Source organism: Phyllopteryx taeniolatus, chromosome 10 (assembly GCF_024500385.1).
Source record: "Phyllopteryx taeniolatus isolate TA_2022b chromosome 10, UOR_Ptae_1.2, whole genome shotgun sequence".
Classification (NCBI taxonomy): Eukaryota; Metazoa; Chordata; class Actinopteri; order Syngnathiformes; family Syngnathidae; genus Phyllopteryx; species Phyllopteryx taeniolatus.
In genome coordinates this window covers 30,831,344-30,853,390 of record NC_084511.1, presented here as the reverse complement: position 1 = coordinate 30,853,390, position 22,047 = coordinate 30,831,344, and the positions used below count along the sequence as shown (strand labels likewise).

Here is a 22,047-nt window from a genome sequence, read left to right as displayed (position 1 = left end):
TGATTGTGGACTTCAGGAGGCATCCTTCGCCACAGCTGCCCCTCACGCCGTCCAACTGCCTTGTGCCAACCGTCGAAAGCTTTTAAGTTCCTGGGAATTACAGTCTCTCAGGACCTGAAGTGGGAGACCAGCATCAACTCCGTCCTCAAAAAGGCCCAGCAGAGGATGTACGGAAGCACGGCCTGCCACCGTAGCTGTTGAGGCAGTTCTACACGGCGGTCATCGAATCGGTCCTCTGTTCTTCCGTCACAGTCTGGTTTGGTGCTGCCACCAAAAAGGACAAACTCCGACTGCAACGGACAATCAAGTCTGCTAAAAAAAGTTGGTGTGAAGGTGAGTGCGAAGGGTTGTTTGTTTGTATGTGCCCTGCGATTGGCTGGCAACCAGTTCAGGGCGTACCCCGCCTCCTGCCCGATGACAACTGGGATAGTGAGGAGAAGCGGCTCAGAAAATGGATGGATGGATGGATGGATAAATCCAGTTTGCAAGATTCAGCAGGCCGATTCAAAATTCATCCATCCATCCATTTTCTGAACCGCTTCTCCTCACTATCCCAGTTGTCATCGGGCAGGAGGCGGGGTACGCCCTGAACTGGTCGCCAGCCAATCGCAGGGCACATACAAACAAACAACCCTTCACACCTACGGGCAATCAACCTAGCATGCATGTTTTTGGGATGTGGGAGGAAAGCGGAGTGCCCGCAGAAAAGCCACGCAGGCACGGGGGAGAACATGCAAACTCCACGCAGGCGGGCCCGGGGATTGAACCCGGTCCTCAGAACTGTGAGGCAGACGCTCTAACCAGTCGCCCACCGTGCCGCTTCGATTCGAAAATGGTTGGAGCGGTTTGGTCAAAGTAAGAGTGGTCCGTGGATTTGTTTGATTTGAATGTTTTCAGTGGCAGTTATTTATTTATTTCTTTTTTTAAAGGAAAAACAGTGAGGTATTTTCACACATTTTTGTTTCTTAAAAAAACAAATAATAATAATAATACTAATAATCAACACTTTGATTCGCAGTGGAAGAACCATAAATAAAGTCAAAGGAAACTGATTTGAAATTGTTTGGAATCTTCATCAACACGGACGGCGCGAGACCGTTCGACAAATTAAAAAAGGCGGTGATGCGCTAGCACCGCTTCAAGTTTTTTTCTTCTGCCGAGCGGGAAGGCCACGCCCCCCCCGGAAATCACGTGACCCCGCCGTCACGTGATCACACGCCGCGGTCACATGATGCTTTCTTCGGGCCGGTCCGCCTCGGGAAGGTCCACTCGGACCGGAGGTCTGCCCCGGCGCCGCTTTGTTGAGGAAGAGGAAATGTCTTTGGAGTGATAATCGTCACTTTGTTCCTTGGCGAAGTTCACGAACACCTGCACACGCACGAAACAAGCACGTCAATGACATACGCGTGAACACGTGTGTGTGTGTGTGTGTGTGTATATGTCAGTGTATGTGTGTGCGCGTGGGGGGGGTCAGTGTGTGGGTATATGTGTGCGTTTGTGGGTGTGTGTAGTATATTTCAATGGTACCACAATCGAGTTCCTTTGCAAGGGCCAAATGTTTGGAGATCTGCATTCAAGGCAACCATCTTTTCTGGGAACTTCTACATCAAAGGACTTCCTTCAACCAGTTGTTCGTTTATTCGGGTTTTCATTCTCCGCCCACACAGGAACATGTCTTGGGTGCACGACAGGCGTCCCGGTCTGCAAAGAGGATTGTTTTGCATCTCCTAAGATAAGGGTACCGGGTGTGAGCGTCGCTAGAACGTGAGGAGCCGGCAGGCGGGTGCGATTCCAAACATGGGCATGAGGAACGGCCCTCTTCCGGGTGCACCCAGGGAGGGGCTAATTCCACGCCCAGAGAATTAGAACCTTGATCAATGGAGATCCGGGGGTTTTCGGGGGCTTTTTCGTCGTTCTGGCAATGTGAGCAGCTGTTCTGACACCAAGGCTTGTTCAATCAATCGAATGAGCCCAAACGCCAAGTGTCCCGCGGTCTTCATTCATCCCCGCCCGACGGAAAGCCGCAGCTCTCCCGGGCCACCTCAGACCACAGGCGAAAAAATCCACCTCACGTGCGTGTGTGCGTGTGCATTAGTGTGTGTGTTTGTGCGCGTGCGTGCGTGTACCTGGTCCAGGGTGGTCTGCGTGACGGAGTAGTCTTGGATGTTGAGGGCCTGCTTGTTGTTGGCTAGCGTGGAGAAAATGTGCGCGAGTGAGCCCCGTGTGGACGGCAGCTGGTACTGCAGCATGTTTCCATGTTTCTCCTTCAGCGTGCTGCCGCTCAGCTCGTTCTCGATGAACTTCATGACGGAAACCAGATCGGGGTCGGGCCCCGCCACGCGCAGGACGATGGTGTATCCGTCGCCGAACCTGCCGTGCGACCACAAGAGGACGTTCGCTCCTTCCGCAACAACTCACCTGCGTGTGTACCGTTGTACCTGTTCTTCAAATGTTGGACGCTGCCGAGACATTTGAACCTGCCGTTCACCATGATGGCCATCCGGGTGCACAACGCCTCACACTCCTCCATGCTGACACACACACGCGCGCAAACATGAACATTTGGAAATGTTCTAAAAATATGTACACATCAAAAAAAAGGTTCAACACTCTTAACAATACCATTCAAACCTTTAAAAAATACTTTTAAAACTCCCAAAAAATACATTCCTGCATTCATTTTCCGTACCGCTTCTCCTCATGCGGGCGTGGTGGAAACTATCCCAGCTATCTTCGGGTGATAGGCGGGGTACACCCTGAACTGGTCGCCAGCCAATCGCAGGGCACATATAGACAAACAACCATTCACACCTACGGGCAATTTATAGTTTTTCAATGAACCTAGCATGCATGTTTTTGGGATGCCGGAGGAAAGCCATCCAGGCACGGGGAGAACATGCAAACTTTGAACCCAGGACCTCAGAACTGCGAAGCGGATGTGCTAACCAGTCGTCCACCGTGCCGACCCCCCCCCAAAAAAAAATCAAAACATTTCAAACAAAAAATGCATTTAAAAGATTCTCAAAAACTTTAAAAGATTCTAATATCTGTTCAAACATTCGAAAAATACGTTTAAAACATTCTATTGAAGGAGATGAGAGGACAAGGAGGCATGTGAGGGAAAGAGGAGAGAAAGGGGACAAGGAGACAAGTGAAGGAGATGGGACAAGAGGACTGTTACGGCTCCTGCTGTTTTTCAGACGGAGTGAGACGTCGTCTTGGGAGGACCTTTGCGTGCGTATTCCTTTGAGCCTTTCTGCAGGCGATTGGCTAATTGCCTCCCTGAAACGGGCCCAGCTGGTCGGCTTCGACCAGGAGTCCAACGGACGCCGATGTTCCAATCCCGCCGCTGTCAGTCGGGCATGGAGAATCGTTTGGAACAGGAATCGGGACCGGAACCGCTCAAATTCAAACCCCGCCCAACCCTCGTCGGGAGGCCCGTTCGACGGCCGTCACGTCGCTCCTCGTTGCGTCGGTTCGTGTGTTTGTCGCAACTGTAAAGCCTCGTTAGTAAGATCGTTTTGTTCGTTTGTTAAGTTCGCCTTCCAGTATTCCCTCCCATCGTTGGTTAGCGTTTTGTGTTTTTCCTGCATTGAGAGATTTTGTTAACCGCCCTAGACCAACCATAGCGCACGAAGCAGTAAGGCTAAGCTGCCATTTTCTCCTGTTTTTGCTCCGTGTAGGATGTTAGGGTTAGCGAATGTATTTTGGTTTCCTCTGATTTCACATAGGGTTTAGAAAGTCAATTGGCGAAAGTCAGATCGGTTTTGTTTGTTATTTTGGCCTCGGCTTGCCCCGAAGGAAGGCTTCATTTTTCTGGCGCAAATATTGTGCGTATGAATTGTTCCGTGTCTGTGCGTGCGTGATCATCGCTTTTTGTTCATCACAATGAGCCGTGTCTCGCCGTTTTATGACGCGCCTAGCGACCCCTAGACGAAGCCGTAACAAGGACAAAGCGACAAGGAGGACCAGGCGGCGTGTGAAAGGACACGGGACAAGGCGTCAAGCCATCAAGGTGACAAGGAAGGGTGTGTGGCACCTGTGCGAGGTGAGCACGACGGAGCGTCCCTCCTTGATGACACCGAGGATGCAGTTCCAGAGCGCTCGGCGGGCTTTGGGGTCCATGCCCGTGGTGGGCTCGTCCTGTTGCCACGGCGACAGCCACAGTTAGCTCCGCCCGCAAGTGCGACAGGAAGCAGAGCGACAAGGCCACGAGGACGACGAGAAGATCCGACTTTTAAGATCCTCGGCATTTCGTAACTTAAAACTGAGCTCTGAATGGCCGAGGGCCTGCTAATCTCTCGCGTAACCTAAACAAAACACCTCCATCCGATTGGCTGCTCGTTGTCGTCGTGTCATCGCTCACATGACTCAAAGTTCATCAAAACAACGAGAAAATGCGACACAAAATCAGCCTCAAAGTGGGACAAAAGTGCGCTAATGTAACGCTAACGTAGAAGCTAGGCCTGGTCCACACACACACAAATCGAAAATTGTTTTGATCTGCTTCAGAGCCCACACACACAAAACAAAAGAATCCGTTTTGCCGGTAAAGTTTGCGGTGTTCTCCGATAATCTCAACACGACCGGATATGCGCCGATGTTTCCCGAACGTCGCCGAAGGGACTGTGAGCGGGAGGGTTGCAGAATGGTGATCTCATCACAAAAGACTGCCGACGCCACTTCCCGATCGATCGGCTACATTCCGTCCCACGTCACAATTCACCAAGTCGTGACTCAGCAGTCATCAGATTTTTGCCCGTAAATATCGCACAAGTTCAATATTGAAGATTGTCGGCCCGAGCCGTCCGGAACCTGAACGCTTGCGTTTGGTGCAAAATTGTCTCTGCTGCCTCCAGCACGCGGCCGCTCTACGTCCGAATCGGAGTGAGGTTTTTCAAGGCCGGACAGACGCGAGAGAGCTTGTCGACTTGTTGTGTGCTCACCGTCGATGGGCTGCTTCTTCTCCGCCACGTTGCGCTTTCCCTCCACGGAAGTAATGGCGCTTTTCCTTTCTCCTCTTGCGCAGTGCACATTCGCATGCCACCTATTTCTTGTTCGAAACGTGCGGTTTACGTTCTGCTTCTTTCTTATTTTTCTTGTCTTAGTTCGTCTTTGCATTTGCGTTATTCAACGTTATCCCCTTGGTACTCTACTCTTTCTTCGACTCTGGCCGAGTATTTTTGTTATCGCTTTTCGATGCGCTTCCGCTTTGATTGTTTTTCCGTTGAGTCCCCCTGTTGTTGTTTTTTTGCATCCATGTCATATATATATATATATATATATATGCCTCTCGTTTGGCCTTTGCCCTACGTGGCATCTCAATGTATTCCTCGGTCCTCTCAGTGTCCCCCGTCTTCTTAGCTAACCTCTTTCCTTGTATGGTTTCCTGTACAAGTCTCCTTCTCCCCTTTCCGCACCAAGTACTCTCCTGCCTGCCTCTCCGATCACCTCGGCGGTCGCCGTCCAGTCTTCTGGGAGCTCCTCCTGTCCACCGAGAGCCCGTCTAAGCTTTTCCCGAAAAGCCGCACAAGACCCTTCCTTTCTCAGCTTCCGCCACGTGGTTCTCTGCTCCGGCTTCGTCTTCCTAATCTTCCCCCCCAAACACCGGAGTCATCTTCTTTGCTGCCTCGCCACACTCTCCCCTACCACGACCTTCGAGTCAGTAAGACGTCGTCTGCACAAGACGCGATCCGCCCGTGTGCTTCTCCCTCCGCCCTTGTAGGTCACCCTATGTTCCTGCCTCTTCTGGAAGAAAGTCTTCACTCCAGCATCCATTTTGCAAAGTCTACCACCAAACTTAGCCCTCACTTCTTGATCACCCCTATTACCTTCAGCGACATGTCCATTCCAATCTGCATCAATCACGACTCTCTCCGGTGGCGGACGTTGTTAATTCCGGTACGGAATTCTTTGGATGAGCGCTCATATTTGTTTGGCAAAGTTTGAAGACGGATGCCCTTCCTGACGCAACCCTCTGCCTTTATCCGGGCCTACGCTTTTCACTGGCTTGTGCATACGGCTTCGAAATATGAAAATATATAATCCCCAAAATATGTGGTCATATTTCACCTCCAGCGAGGGTGGTCCGGAACCTAACCCCGCGACAAACGAGGGATTACTGCACATGATCGTTAACAAGTACACCTCAGACCAGGAGGATAATATTATCGGATCCTCTAATAAGACAGGTCCGGTCTGCTCCGGTCCGGTCTGGTCTGGCGTTCGTCGCGAAGAAGCAAAATCGGGACAAAAACAGGCCGATTGTCTTGATGTGTGGACCGGGCCTTAGGTTACTGTAAACAATGCTGCGCTAACGTCGCGGCTAAGGTTGGCTAACCTAAAGCGTGTCGTCGCCGTGCCGGCCGCCGCGCTCACCAGAAAGACGACGGGTGGCGCTCCGATGAGCGCCATGGCGGTGGACAGTTTGCGCAGATTGCCGCCGCTGTAACTTCCTGTGGCTTTGTCGGCGTACTTGAGCAGGCCCAACCTCCTGATGCCCCACTCGGCCACCTGTCAATCAGACCGTCGTCGTCTTCGTCATCCTCATCATCATCATCATCGTCAACCCGTAAGGTGATCTGGGCTCGCCACGCACGTCGCACACTTCCTCGCCGGGAACGCCTCTGAGGATGGCGTAGAGCTCCAGATGTTCTCGGCCCGTCAGCAGCTCGTTGACGGCGTCGAACTGCGGACAGTAGCCCATGTTCTGGTGGACCTGGTCCAGCTCCCGCAGGATGCTGGTGAAGGTTAGCACGTTAGCGGAGGCGTGACATTAACCAATGAACTTTGACCTGACCTCTTCCCGGCCAGAAAGGCCTCCCCGCCGGTCACCGCGGTGTCGCCCGTCAGCATTTTGAAGGTGGTCGTCTTTCCCGCGCCGTTCACGCCCAGCAGGCCGAAACACTGACCGCACGCACGCACTTACACGCTTTATATACACACACACACACACACACACACACACAAACAACCGTTGTCCGTGCGCAACAAACCTCTCCGGGAGGAATTCCGACGCAAAGTCGATCGACTGCCGGTTTCTGTTTCCTTTTGAACACCTGGAGGCCGGGAAGCAGGAAGCGATGACAACCACAACTCGATTGCGTGCACACACACGGACGGATGCGGCGGACCTTGGTGAGTTGTCGGAGTTCCAGGATGTGTCCGGGTCCGAGTCCGTGTACGATCCGCTGCCTCTCGCGAGCGACGTCCTCGTCTTCGTCTCCCAAAACTCCCAGTTTGGCCACACGACCGATGGGCCTGTCGTACGCGCGCACGCCAACGTTATTGGGGTTCGTGAAACACAACAAAATAACTCCAACTAAAAAAACATTTTTGTCAAAGAAAAATAAAATTAAAAAGTCAATTGACACTACGTTTGACATGTACAAAATTAACTCAAGCTAACTAGGATTATAGCAAAGTTATGTGTGGAATCCTTTTCAAGGGGAAAACAGAGCAGCCACAACTCCACTTTCAAATTTGGCGGAAAGGAAAGGAAAAGGGAAAGGAAAAGGAAAAGGAAAAGGGAAAGGGAAAGGAAAAGGGAAAGGAAGGAAAGGAAAGGGAAAGGAAAAGGGAAAGGGAAAGGAAAAGAAAGGAAAAGGAAAGAAAGGAAAAGGAAAGAAAGGAAAAGGAAAGGGAAAAGGAAAAGGGAAAGGATGTGTCGTGGCTGCGTTTGAATTTCCTTTTGTTTCCAATGATATTTAGAGGTTAAACATAAAGGATGTGTTTCATGAATGGTTGTGATGCATCTACTTGAACCTTAGAAGCAGTTTTATGCGTTGACTTATTGAACTTCAAAGTCTGAGAACTGTCATACAGGACCTGCATTTGATTTGTTTCGTAAAGGAGTTTTTAGGACACAGTACTGTTTTTAAGCTCGCACACAAGAAACCCCCCCATCCACCCATTTTCCATACCACTTCTCCTCACGCGGGTCGCGGGCTGCCGGAACCCTATCCCAGCTATCTTCGGGCGAGAGGCGGGGTACACCCTCGACCGGTCGCCAGCCAATCGCAGGGCACATAGAAACAAACAACCATTCGCACTCACTTTCACACCTACGGGCAATTTAGAGTCTTCAATCAACCTCGCACGCATGTTTTGGGGATGTGGGAGGAAAGCGGAGAACCCGGAGAAAAGCCACGCGGGCACGGGGAGAACATGCAAACGCCACACAGGCGGGGCCGGGATTTGAACCCCGGTCCTCACAACTGTGAGGCAAATGTACCAACCAGTCGTCCACCGTGCTGCCAGAAGTACCCTCTATTTAAAAAAAAATAAAAATAAAACTAAAACTAATAAAAACTAAAGTAAAACAAAGTCTTTTTGAAAAGAAACAATGTAACTAACCGAGTTTGAAAACGAAAAACACACACACGCATTCACACAAATGAAATGAAGATGTGAGGAAAGCACTCGGCCCATTTTGGGACCGAATATGCAATTTTGTGCATCGGCGTGCGTTTCTCACCTGGGTTCGACGCAGAATCTGGACTGTATGAGGAGGGTGACGATGAAGAAGACGACGCCCTCGACCGCCATTGCAAACAAATTCTTGCCCACCATGTCCCACTCCAGAGGAGACCGTAGCTTGTTCTCTCCTGTAACACGCAAGACACGCACACGTCACGTCGCACACGGCGCCGATGTGTGCGCGCGCACGCGAGGGCGCGTTACCAAATCTCTGCAGGGCGTCGGCCATGGCCTGGTTCTTGACCATGTCGATGAGGCCTCGGCCCAAACAGAAGTGCGGGAAGATGAGGAGGACGTTTTTCAGGATGTCGTTGATGCCGCCGATCTCCTGAAGCCACGTTAGCACGTTAGCACGTTAGCGACATCGGTCGTCCGGCGTGCGCGTGCGCTCACGTGGTCTCCGAAGAGCTCCATCACGAAGGTGGAGATGCTCCCGTTGATGCCGATGAGGATGTTGCAGCTGGTGAGGACCACGTAGGCCGTGCTGGGGATGCTGAACGCGAACGACGCCGGGTACATCAGCGGGGTGATCGACCACCTGCACGCACGCGCACACGCTGTATGTTGGAGGAGTGTGCACGTGGATGTAGCGTTGTCTCTAGTACTGGTGCATGTCAGAGCGGTATGCATTTGTCTTTTCTATTTTGCTATTTTCCACAACAAATCTAGTCAATAGCAATCTGGATTTACTCAACTTTCACTTGTACTCGATCCCAAATAACCAGAGTTCTATATGTTCTCGTTCACAGTTTTGTTTTGATTTCTTTTACAAATTTGAAGTCATGTAAATCTATTCAATTATGAATTAGACAAGGGTCAAACTTGAACACTGTCTGTGTTCCATTTGATTTTTGCAGTAGCCCGACACATTGTCGTCAATATACGTAACTTTACTTTTGGTATCGACGCTCTCCTTTCGCCACTTGCAACTTTGGTCTGTGTGTTTCATAATGTGCAGACAGTACGCAACTACAATGTTGGCTTATTTTAATTTGATGCAAGCGGATAACCCGAGTGGCGGTCGGTCCCTTTTTGACCCAGGATGAAATCGGGATCAAATGAACCCAAATCTGCACGTGTGCGTGCGCGTGTGCGTACCCATAGAGCAGGAGGAGCAGAGCGAGCACGGGAAGGTTCGTGGAGGAGACGTAAGCTTTTTGTTGGAAACACACGAAGATGATGATGACCAGCGTTGCCGGGACGACGTAGTTACACTGCGGAGACGCAACACAACGCGTCAGCCGACACGCGCGCACAGGCAGACGCAGGCACGCAGGCACGCGGTCGCACCATGTCCCAGATGAAGTTGGCGCTCCAGTAGAGGAGGGGGTGCACGCCGCTGATGAAGTGCATGTGCTTGGCTTTGCTGACGCGCTCCTGGATGAGGAAAACCACAAAGCTGGCCGGAACGAAGGACATGGCGAAGATCACGCAGATGGACACCAGCACGTCCACCGAGGTCGTCACCCTGGAGAGCGGCGGCGCAAAGGCTCACGCGCCGGACGACACGTGCGCGCGCATGTACGTGTGTGCGCGTGTGACTCACAGCGCCACCTGGGACAGTTGCTCCTTGGTCAGGTTGAGCGGGTGATTGAAGGCTCGGATGCCGAAGCGGCCGGCGTCCTTCCCGGGAGGAAGGTTGGCCCTCACCATGGCGTTGCTCATCACGTTCATGAACGAGCCCATGCTGTGCCAGCCTTTGTTGTTGAACCAGATCTGGACGGGCGGCCGACAGTCAATCGATCGGTCGGTCGGTCGGTCGTGCGCGTGCGCTCACCTTGACGTTGTTTTTGGTGTCCAAACCGTTGATGAAAGCCGACAAATTGTCGAGAAATCGATCGGCTGCAGCTCCCTGTTCGATGATCAATAGGCAAACGTTTCATCGCCGTGAGGTTGGGAGTCACGTTCGCATATTAACGATCACCGTTGTATCGTCGCGAAGACATGTCGAAATCCAAACAGGAACATACGTTAAGTTGAAAGAGACCGGTCGTGACCAAAGAAAGATCATCGACAGTCATCGATAATCACTCGGGGAACCGAACCTTCTGCAGTTCGAAGATTTTGCGGATGCGCCGGATGGCGTCGTCGATCTCGACGGCCGGGGGGAGGACCTGCGTGCTCCTGGCGCCCAATGAGAAGCCTCCGTACCTTTCCGCCCGTCGGTCATATGATCAATTCTTCGATCGAAAACATACTCGCCGATCGCACAAACTCACCTGAACTCGTTGACCCAAACTTTGTTCTTCAAACTGCGAAGGACACAAACCTAAAGTTGATGTGTATTTCGTGCACTCTGCGTGTACTTTGCGTGTATTCCGTATCGTGCCCGACCTCTTGCCGATGATTTGAGCGTAGGTCTTGACAAGGTAGTCGGAGATGTTTCTCCCGGTCAGGTTCTGCAGCATGTCTGTAGAACTCACCTTCATCTGAACACAAAGCGCAGGTCGCTGACGCCGCCCCCGCTATGACGTCATCGGTGTCACAGCGTCACGGTTACCTCGGGCGGGGGCATTCCCCCGGCTCCGGCGGGGCACTCGGGCAGCATCTTCTTCCTGCCGTCGCAGCTGCACGAGCAGGCGGGAGACGGGTCCTCCATGGTCCAGTTTCCAGAGACGAACATTCGTCGGACGCTCTCCGGGACCTCCGGGACGCTCCAGTCATCGTCGCCCATCGTGCACGGCCCGTCGCTGGCGAGGAGAAGCGGAGGCCGCTTGTGAGAACCCGGCCAGAAGAGGAGAGAGGAACGGTCATCTTACGGGACGGGATGTCCCAGCATGCAGCGTGTCCCCAGTCCAGGCGGGTCCAAAAGCGAAGTCAGCAATTTCTGCATGGCGGCGTCTCCTGGCGCGTCGTCACTATCACACAACGCCAAGTCGAACGTCACTATTTTCAAAGCTCTCCTATTTGGCCGAGACGCCGGGAGTACCTGATGAAGGTGACTTGGTCTTCGTACATCCAGGGCTGCAGCTCCAAATTGGGATATTTCCCGAAAGGAGGAACGATGAGACTGAAGACGAGCGCGATGCAGACGAAGACGGCGGGAAGGACGATCTGCGAGACGCGACAACGACGTCATCGCGAATGCGGAGCTCGTGACAAAAATGCCGTGCGGCCGACGGGAGACCTGGGCGAAGAAACCTTTGCGGGAGCGTCGGGCGTAAAGAAATCTTTTCCACATGAGCGCCACAAATTGTTGTTTCCTCAGATTCCAGCCGCTCACTTTCTCCGACCCTTTCCCGCCGACACACTTCAACCGGTCCGTCTCACGACTCTCTGAAACGCCACGCATCCGTCAAACAGCGTGCGTGTTAACATACGTGCGCGTGTAATCACGTGCGCGCGTATACCGGGATCGACGTCGGACGCGTCGCCGCCGCCGTCGTCGTCGTCGTCGTGCTCGTCCGTCAAAGGTCTCAGGCAACTCTGAGGGTCGCCTCCTCCGAAGGCATGAGTCCGTCGTCGGCGCCGGACGGGAAGCGTGCCGTCTACACACACCGACACACGAGGCGGAGTTTAAGCCGTCGGACCGAGGAACGCGTCGAGCGCGTCGGAGATCGGACGTTACCCGAGGGCACGTCTGTGTCCACGCCGTTATCTTCGGCCACTTTCAGGAAAATCTGTGGAAACCAAAAAGATGTTGCGATGATCGAAATTCCGCGAATCTCAGATCCAGCACCTGGGTGCGTTTTCAAAGTGCCGTCCGTCCGTGCGGACTGCGGCCAATAAGAGAATCCCATTTTCCCATTTTCCCATTGTATTACTATTTTACTCCTGGACTCTTTGCCGCAGTTCTTGATAGCAGTCGCTCCTGCCGTGACCACTCGCACACGGACTTTGATGATGCTCCTCGTTGTGTTGTGATATTGTTTTGCTGCGCTTGCATTTTGTACCCCTGATCAGTATTTACTCTTCTCCATTCTGGGTGGATGGTAGTCTATCGATGGAAGTTTTCTGTTTGTAATTGTACTGCGTTCCATACGGTGCGCCGTCTTCTCGGCCAGATCGCCCTTGAAAAAGAGACCTCGGTCTCAACGAAGGTTTGGATTTTGATTGATCATTCTCTCGAAGGACACTAATTTGAATTGTACTCTCTGCTTAAGTATTCGTGTTGGGGAGCATTAGCGACCCACCTCCTCCAAGGTGGTGTCGGACACGCCGTAACTGGAGATGTTCAAGTCGCTCAGCTTTTCGTCCATTTCCCTGAAAAGCTCCACAAATGCTCCGTCCTTGGCGGCCGAGTACGGCAGGACGAAGGTCAGCTCGTGTCCGAGGTCCTCCACCATGCGGGCGGCGGGGATGTGGCGCAGGATCAGGCCCGACACCTGGGACGTATCCACCGGCGGGAGGGGCACGTCGCACGCCGATGCCGCCTTCCCGGTTTCTAAGGATGCAGATCAGAGATGAAAGTGGTTCCGGAGCAAGGTGAAGGAAGTGAATAGAGTGAAGAAAGTTTAGAAGGTGAAGAAGACGACACGGTGCTCACCGACGGTGGCGGCATCGCTTTCCTGTTCGCTGCCCAGTCCGGCGTCACTGCTGCTGACGGAACCGCTCTCGTCCTGCAATAGAACCCGGCAGGGTCCCGATGACTTGTCGGTCGAGCGACTTTTTAATCAAAAGTACCGTGGTGGTCTGGGACCTTCTTGGTGAAGGACACGGTGCTGGACGAGTTCCTGTAGGAGCTGAGCGAGGGTTCGGGGTCCTTCTTGACCAGGGTCAGGTAGTAGCCCGTCCCCAGTTGGTTTTTGAGGAAGAGCGACGATCCGACGCAGCACAACTTGCCGTGCGAGATGATGGCGATGCGGTCGCCGAGGATGTCGGCCTCGTCCATGTGGTGCGTGGACAGGATGATGGTGCGTCCTGAGTTAGGGTTAGGGTTCAGAAAAGATGGACGACTGCTCTATCTTGATATTCTCCCCGTGCCTGCGTGGGTTTTCTCCGGGCACTCCGCTTTCCTCCCACATCCCCAAAACATGCGTGCTTGGTTGATTGAAGACTCTACACTGCCCGTAGGTGTGAGTGTGAATGGTTGCTTGTTTCTATGTGCCCTGCGAGTTCAGGGTGTACCCCGCCTCTCGCCCGAAGATAGCTGGGATGGGCTTCAGCACGCCCGCGACCCGCGTGAGGATAAGCGGTACGGAAAATGGATGGCTGGATCTAAGAAATGAGGGTCCTTGACAAATATAACCCTAACCCGCGACACCTTGACAGCCTCGAATATAACAAAGTGCATGTTTGCTATGAACGAGGAACACGAACGTGAACATTACGAGTTCATATGACTTTACAGAACGTTGTTTTGTTTGATTGATTTGAAATGTTTGTTGTTGTTGCCTTGTTTTATTTCTTTGTGTTGTCTACGGTCTTGCTTATTTGTGACTATTCATTCTTTCTACACCTCAAAAACGAGACAGCGCATCTCAAGAAGAAAGAACTGACGTAAAAGTCCGGGACGAGCTCACCCTGCCGGTACTTCAGCAGCAGATCCCAGATTCCTCTTCGAGCGTAGGGATCGACTCCGGCCGTGGGCTCGTCCAAGATTACCACCTTCGAACCCCCGACAAAGGCGAGAGCGACAGACAGCTTCCTCTGCATGCCGCCGGACAACGTGCTGGTCTTGGACTTGCGTTTGTGTGGCAGGCCAGTGTCGTGGAGGATCTGCTCGATCTCGCCTTTCACCTGCTCCTCCGACAGGCCTTTGAGTTGAGCGTAGAACCAGATGTGCTCTTCCACCGTCAACCTGTGCGGGGCGCCCGACATGCACTTAACTGTCGCTGGCCAACAGTAAAAGTTCGAAAGCACCTGAGCGGGACCGGAAGAGCGCTCACATGCTGAAGAGGACGTTGTGTTGAGGGCAGACACCCAGACTCTGCCGGATGGCGCTCAGCTCCGTGCGGATGTCTCGACCCAGAATGTAGGCGGTACCGGAGGTGGGTGGGAACAGACCGGTGAGGATGGACCTGCGGTGACGGGCAGTTGAGTCGGTACTCGTTTCAATTCCTGAAATAGTCTCTGCGTGTGGTCTGGGCTTACATGGTGGTGGTCTTTCCTGCGCCATTATGTCCCAGGAAGGAGGTGATCTGTCCCTCGTAGAAGCCAAGCGTCAGTCCGTCCACCGCCAGCTTCCTTCCGTGCCGGTAAACCTTCACCAGATTCTCGATGTAGACGCCAGGGTCAAGATGAGCTGGTTCCTCTTCCATGCACACCGCTGGACACACACAATTTAGTCCTCCACACCCTTTCACGATAAAACTCACAGTCATCTTTTAGATTTGTGGCGTGTCTTTGCATTCTCACCACCGGGGTTTCCTTTGTGTTTCAGAGGGACTTTGTTCGACTTGTTATCCTCGTCTCCAAACCAGTAGGACTTGGTGAAGGGGAAGAACCACGGCCGAGGAATCCCGTATTGACCTGCGACATACAAACAAGTCACGACTTAACATGCTGGACCGAGAGTCCCGTTCGTGTGTGTGTGTATATATATATATATATATGTATATATATATATATATATATATATATATATACATATATATACATATATACATATATACATATATACATATATATATATATATATACATACATACATATATACATGCATACACACATATATACATATATATATATATATATATATATATATATATATATATATACATACATATATACACACATATATATATATACATACATATATATATATACATACATATATATATATACATACATATATACATATATATATACACATATATATACATGTATACGTATATATATATATACATATATATACATACATACATATACATATATATACATACATATACATATATATATATACATATATATATATATACATATACATACATACATATACATATATACATATACATATACATATATACATATACATATATACATATATACATGCATACACACATATATACATATATATATATATACATACATATATACACACATATATATATATATATATATATACATACATATATATATACATACATATATATACATACATATATACATATATATATACATATATATACATACATATATATATATACATATACATATATATACATATATATATATACATATACATATATATACATATATACATATACATATATACATATACATATATACATATACATATACACATATACATATACATACGTACACACACTGTATAATTTTTGAAAACAATGTTTCACTACACACTCTGAGGTCTCCCACCTGGAAAGACGGCTTCGATGTACCAGGTGAGGAGCCCGTACAGGAAGGAGTCAAAGTACATGATGATGATGGCAGTACGGAGGCTGAAGTCGTCTTCCTCCAGGGGACTCCCCACCAGGTTCTTCCATTGGATGCCGACGCCCTGCTCTTCAAACAGAGCAAAGTACTCGCAGCCGAACCCAAAAGCCACAGGGGACAGGAGGCTCTGTAGGAGTTAGGGGGTCAGACTTGAGCTGTCAAATAGTAACTTCATATCTCACAAACTGTCGCTCTTGTGCGTTCGTACTGCGAAGACTTTGGTGCCAAACCCGATGTGGTCCTGCCAGGCCACGCAGAGTACGTAGGGCAAGTACAGTGTGAAGTAGATGATTCCTCCACAGGCAGCAGCCAAATTCGCTCGAGCAAATAACGTACTGAGGAGAAAGCACTGCATGATGGTCACCACGGCAAAAGATGCCAGGAAGAGGAAGACCACACCGGTGTCGCTGTACGGCAGCAAGTTTCCTTTCTGAGGGCCAGAGAATCAGATTGGGGAGGGAAATATTGTCACACAGACCACAATCATCCAGACAGCAAGACCACAAACGGGCCACAATCAATTAGATAACCAGTCCAAAATCAACCCGAAAATCAGGCCTAAAACCGACCAAAATCAAACAGATAGCAATTAACCATAAAACCGTAATTGGACCAAAATCAACCAATCAGACAACCAGACCACAACCAACCGGGTAACTATAACCCCAATTCCAATGAAGTTGGTACGTTGTGTTCAACAAATAAAAACAGAATACAATGATTAGCAAATCATGTTCGACCTATATTTCATTGAATACACGACAAAGACAAGACATTTAAATGTTCAAACTGATAAACTATTGTTTTTTAGCAAATAATCATGAACTTGGAATTTCATGGCCGCAACACGTTCCCAAAAAGCTGGGGCAGACAGGCTCACGTTTCCCACTGTGCTACATCACCTTTTCTTTGAACAACATTCAAGAAACGTTTGGGAACTGACGACACTCATTGTTGGAGCTTTGCAGGTGGAATTCTTTCCCATTCTCGCTCGATGTACAGCGTCAGCCGTTCAACAGTCCGGCCGGGGTCTCCGTTGTCGTATTTGACGCTTCATAATGCGCCACACATTTTCAATGGGAGGCAGTCCAGTCGGGTACCCGCACTCTTTTACTACGACCAAGCCACGCTGTTGAAATGTGGTTTGGCATTGTCTTGCTGAAATAAGCAGGGGCGTCCGTGAAAAAGACGTTGCTTGGATGGCAGCATATTTCTCCAAAACCTGTATGTACCTTTCAGCATTCATGGTGCCTTCACACATGTGTAACTTACCCATGCCATTGGCACTAACACAGCCCCATACCGTCACAGATGCGTCCATAACAGTCCGGATGGTTCTTTTCCTCTTTGGCCCGGAGGACACGACGTCCACAATTTCCCAAAACAATTTGAAATGCGGACTCGTCGGACCGCAGAACACTTTTCCACTTTGCGTCGGTCCATCTTAGATGAGCTTGGGCCCAGAGAAGCCGGCGGCGTTTCTGGGTGCTCTTGATAAATGGCTTTTGCTTTGCATAGTAGAGTTTCAAGTAGCACTTACGGATGTAGCGCCCAACTGTATTTACTGACATTGGTTTTCTGAAGCGTTCCTGAGCCCACGTGGTGATATCCTTTACACGTCGATGTCGGTTTTTGATGCAATGCCGTCTGAGGGATCGAAGGTCACGGTTTTTGGCCTCGCCGCTTACATGCAGTGATTTCTTCAGATTCTCTGAAGCTTTTGATGATATCATGGACCGTAGATGATGAAATCCCTCAATTCCTTGCAATTGTACGTTGAGGAACATTGTCCTTAAATTGTTCGACTATTTTCACACGCACTTGTTCACAAAGCGGAGAACCTCGCCCCATCTTTGCCTGTGAATGACCGAGCAATTCAGGGAAGCTCCTTTCCTACCCAATCACGGCACCCGCCTGTCCCCAATGAGCCTGTTCACCTCTGTGGGATGTTCCAAACAGGTCTTTGATGAGCATTCCTCAACTTTCTCCGTCTTTTTTGCCACCTGTCCCAGCTTTTCGGGAACGTGTTGCAGCCATCAAATTCCAAGTTCATAATTATTTGCGAAAAACAATCAAGTTGATCAGTTTGAACATTAAATGTCTTGTCTTTGTAGTGTATTCAATGAAATATAGGTCGAACACGATTTGCAAATCATTGTATTCTGTTTTTATTGATGTTTAACACAATGTCCCAACTTCATTGGAATTGGGCTTGTACAATCAGACCTCAATCAATCGGATAACCTGACCCCCGATCGAAAAGTCAACCGCAACTGGACAACAATCAACCAGACCACAAACAAGCATACAAACTCGAGGAAGCACACTTGAATCTTATGTGCTCACAAAACACACAAAACAAAAAGCTTGACTAATAAACTGACCTTGAGCATCAGCACCAGGAGTCCAGCGCTGATGAGCAGAGGAATCAGACTGCTGATGAACCAGCTGAACCACAGGATGCCGTTGTCTAATCCCATGATCCTCATGGTCTCCTTCAGACGTGCCTCCTTCTCGTACACCACGCTCTTCAGAATGATGGACACGGAGAACATCCAGGCCAGAGTCATGAAGAGCGGCATGGAGCGGCTCATTACCCGCAGGAAGCTGAGGATGCCAAGAAAGAACAAGACAAGTGACCCGACTCTCCGGCGAGCGGACTCTCTCGCGCCCTGCGAGCGTCAACTATCTGTGACTGTGGCATACATGTCGTCCACGTAGCACGGGTACGGCATCTGCTGGATGTAGACACCCATCTTCTCTTTGGTGCCAGTCATGACTCGGACAAGGGCGTGCTCGATGACATCTTGCAGGTAGGAGAACCCTCCCCAGATGTACCGCATGTCTTCAAAAGGGTCAGCGCGAGGACCCGGGTCCCAGTAACTGAAGAGAACCAGGCAAGCCACAGTCTCTCAACAGTGCGGGTGCAGCAGATTGAACAAAATCTCATTGAGGTTCAGCGGCCGCTTTGCATCACACCCCACCCTTCAATACAAACATGTACTTTTGAGTTCTTCTCACAGTAGCCCACGTGTGTCCTTACGCGTCTTTGATCTTATTAGTCCGCTCCACGTTGTCGATGTCCATGCGGATTTTGTAGCTCATGTTGGGGGGAAGCTCTGTGGCATTGGCGGCGACATCTGGGAAGACGATCCCGGCCCAGAACTTCCTGTCCTCCAGCAGAACCATCGACTCATTGATCATGCGCTCCTCAGTCGAGACGGGCTCCAGTTTGTCCAGATTCACACACTGAAACATGTCATGGTCACGTGACCCTCACAAGCCAGTCTCAAGTCAAGACCGAGCTCACGGTGTCGGCACAAGCGTTCACTGGTCGCCGACGTGTTATTACGTACGCTCGTCACCGGCGTTCGGAAGCTCACCTCCATGAAGCGGGAGATGCTGGTGACGGCCTGGTCGGTCTCGTTGAAGACGTCTCTCCAGGTGAGGGCCCCGCTCGTCAGTGGCCGCTGGTCGGCGTGCCTGGACAGGAAGTCGGAGACGTCGGCCACGGTCCAGTCGGTGTCGGCCAATTGAGCGTGGAAGTAGTTGGCGGTCACGTTGATTTTCAGCAGGGACTGGAACGCACACAAGTGCTTTGACTTATCTCGTCTTTCATCGCCACCCAATGAAAAAGAATCATGAGGTTCATCAAATCAGTTTTCATCGTTCGATGGAATATGAAGTCAAAACGACGGGTTACCCGGATCAGGTTCATCTGGTCGCTGTTCTCCAGGAAGTTCCAAACTTTGGGTCTCATCTCCTTCCACATTCCTTCCAAGTCCCTGAACACGCCTAGCTCCTGGAACGTCCGGTTCACCTGAAGGCACCGCAAACAAACACGTTGTGCAGCAGACTGGAGGTGGGCAAGCAGGATGTGACATCATCACCTCACGGATGACCCTCTGTGTGGCAGGAGTGTCGGGAGTGTAGAGGATTTTCCCCATCAGCAGTGGCTTCACAGCTTCCCATATCATCCTGGACATGGGATTGGAATCCATGTTCCTCACCAGACTGTTGCAGTAAGGAGCTGCACACGTACATGCATGCATGCATGCATGTAGGCACACGGGCAGGCACGCACATACGCAGGTACGCACACACGCGCGCACACACACAGACACACACACCATTTTTCACATGGGATGTCGCACTATGAAACATTTTGACCACAAATTAAATCAAACATCGACACGTTGGGCGACTGGTTAGCACACCTGCCTCACAGTTCAGAGGACCGGGGTTCAAATCCCGGCCCCGCCCGTGTGGAGTTCGCACGTTCTCCCCGCGCCTGCGTGGCTTTTCTCCGGGCACTCCGCTTTCCTCCCACATCCCAAAAACATGCACGGTAGGTTGATTGACGACTCTAATTGCCCCTAGGTGTGAATGTGTGCGCCAATGGTTGTTTGTTTCTCTGTGCCCTGCGATTGGCTGGCGACCAGTTCAGGGTGTAGCCCGCCTCTCGCCCGAGGATTGCTGGGATAAGCTCCAGCACGCCCGCGACCCGCGTGAGGAGAAGCTTGCATCTGGCCGTTTTCAAGATGTCTGTTCGAGAGGAACCGGAGTTTGACTTTTACAACACGCCAAGATGGCCTCCACAGGAAGTCAGTCAACTTGTGAAAAGACGACGCAGATGACCTCTTTGACGAACACCTCGGACAGCGACCCGGCGCGATGCGGACGAGCCAGGAAGCGACATGAAGCAGACGGGAAGTGGCGCGGTACGGACTGGACAAGAGGCTCCGTGATGGGGACTATATAGAAAGCGGAGTCAGGACAGGAAGCAGTGGTTTGCAGCTCGGAATCGGCGCGATGTAGACAGGAAGTGGGGTGACACGGACGTAAAGCGGCGGAATGCAGACAGGAAGCTGCGCTAAAGCAGACAGGAAGTGGTGTGATGTGGTAAGGAAGCAGCGCCATGCACAGAGGAAGCGGCGCGACGCAGACAGGAAGTAACGCAACACCGACAGGAAGTGGTGCGATGCGGGCAGGAAGCAACGGGATGGAGACAGGAAGCGGTTTGCCCACTGACTGGAGGAGTTGTCGTAGTGCTGCGCGGCGTCGTCCTCGCTGCTGTTGTGGTTCCCAAAGAGCGCCTTGTAGTTGCTGTCCTCGTACCAGTTGAGAGATTTGATCTGCAGGCCGCCGCCCTCCGGGTGGCCGCACGCGATACGCGACACGGCCTGGTACATGGCACTGGGCGAGGACGTGGCGTTGTGCGTCAGGAAGATGATCTCCTTCCTCAGGTCCATCCAGCTCTTCATGCCGGCCAGCTGCGGCACACGCCACACAAAGTCACACAAACGAAATCGCTCCCGTGTTCATCCATCACGGTCCGGTTCAGTGCCGCTACCACGAAAGACAAAAGCCACGGACAGTCAGGACTGCCGAGAGGATCGTCGGTGGCCCCCTACGCGCTCTCCAGGACTTGAAAGACAAAGGCAGGCACAATTCTCTTGGACCCTGCCCATCCTGCTCAACACCTTTTCCAGCTCCTTCCCTCAGGCGGGCGCTATCGAAAACCAGCAGACATCCCAACAGCTTTTCACTTCTTAAACACTCGACTTCCAATTATGACCATCATTGACTTACAAAATGACATTATAACCATATTCACTCTGTGTTATTTGCATAACGGTTCTTGATCAGTACAGTGGACTGGCGCTATTGGCGGGGGCTAGGGACCGGGCCGGACTGTGAATAGCGAAAATCCGCAGATAACTGTCGGCCATTAGAATTGCATTTACTTCTTATTTATTTATTTATTTTAACACACAAAATTATTGAATAAGTGGAGATAAATTGACACTAAGTATTTTCGGGGTTGTTTCCCTAAAAAAGAAAAAAAAAACGGTGCCGAACCGCGAGGATGCGGGGGTCAACTATGCATTTCCACACTACTGGACACTTGAAATTGCTTGACGACTATGGATCAGTTGCACAATTGTCAATGAATCAGTATTACCACATTACTAGTACCCTTACAATCTTTTCTTTCCTAAATGTCTATTTTGCTTTCGGGGCTTGTTTGCTTTCGGACAAGAGGGGCAAATTCATACTTGGCCAAAAAAGATGATTCAGATTCTGATTCCAACTTTGTACAACTGGAACTTCAGTCACATCAGCATCAAGCTAAAAAACTTGACAACTTCTCTTCATTCATCCCAAGATTGACACATTTTTAATAAAGGGGCTCCACTCCCGCCCACAAACGTGGTGACGTGTGTGCGA

General features: G+C 50.7%; 1 protein-coding gene across 3 annotated transcripts in view; it reads right to left on the bottom strand.

Moving 5' to 3' along the window:
• Window positions 1–873: 873 nt before the first annotated feature.
• Window positions 874–22,047, bottom strand: part of LOC133484360 (phospholipid-transporting ATPase ABCA1-like) — a 35,393-nt gene continuing 14,219 nt past the window's right edge. Inside the window, exons 9-49 of one of the 3 annotated variants that reach the window (XM_061786784.1) lie at window positions 20,849–21,089; window positions 19,707–19,846; window positions 19,520–19,636; window positions 19,200–19,394; window positions 18,860–19,065; window positions 18,523–18,699; window positions 18,201–18,423; window positions 16,025–16,246; window positions 15,739–15,943; window positions 14,776–14,889; window positions 14,512–14,686; window positions 14,307–14,438; window positions 13,941–14,218; window positions 13,118–13,338; window positions 12,965–13,037; window positions 12,612–12,862; window positions 12,047–12,098; window positions 11,829–11,966; window positions 11,606–11,754; window positions 11,408–11,532; window positions 11,238–11,336; window positions 10,979–11,168; window positions 10,813–10,907; window positions 10,698–10,730; window positions 10,524–10,629; window positions 10,256–10,330; window positions 10,025–10,194; window positions 9,769–9,946; window positions 9,577–9,692; window positions 8,872–9,016; window positions 8,683–8,806; window positions 8,477–8,606; window positions 7,134–7,260; window positions 6,996–7,058; window positions 6,800–6,906; window positions 6,599–6,740; window positions 6,379–6,513; window positions 4,040–4,143; window positions 2,439–2,531; window positions 2,127–2,370; window positions 874–1,368 (exon numbers count right to left, since the gene is read on the bottom strand). In XM_061786784.1, the coding sequence (XP_061642768.1) occupies window positions 1,225–1,368; window positions 2,127–2,370; window positions 2,439–2,531; window positions 4,040–4,143; window positions 6,379–6,513; window positions 6,599–6,740; window positions 6,800–6,906; window positions 6,996–7,058; window positions 7,134–7,260; window positions 8,477–8,606; window positions 8,683–8,806; window positions 8,872–9,016; window positions 9,577–9,692; window positions 9,769–9,946; window positions 10,025–10,194; window positions 10,256–10,330; window positions 10,524–10,629; window positions 10,698–10,730; window positions 10,813–10,907; window positions 10,979–11,168; window positions 11,238–11,336; window positions 11,408–11,532; window positions 11,606–11,754; window positions 11,829–11,966; window positions 12,047–12,098; window positions 12,612–12,862; window positions 12,965–13,037; window positions 13,118–13,338; window positions 13,941–14,218; window positions 14,307–14,438; window positions 14,512–14,686; window positions 14,776–14,889; window positions 15,739–15,943; window positions 16,025–16,246; window positions 18,201–18,423; window positions 18,523–18,699; window positions 18,860–19,065; window positions 19,200–19,394; window positions 19,520–19,636; window positions 19,707–19,846; window positions 20,849–21,089 (6,054 nt within the window). In that variant the 3' untranslated portion in view covers window positions 874–1,224. The other 2 variants (XR_009790383.1, XM_061786786.1) reach the window with 2 other exon arrangements.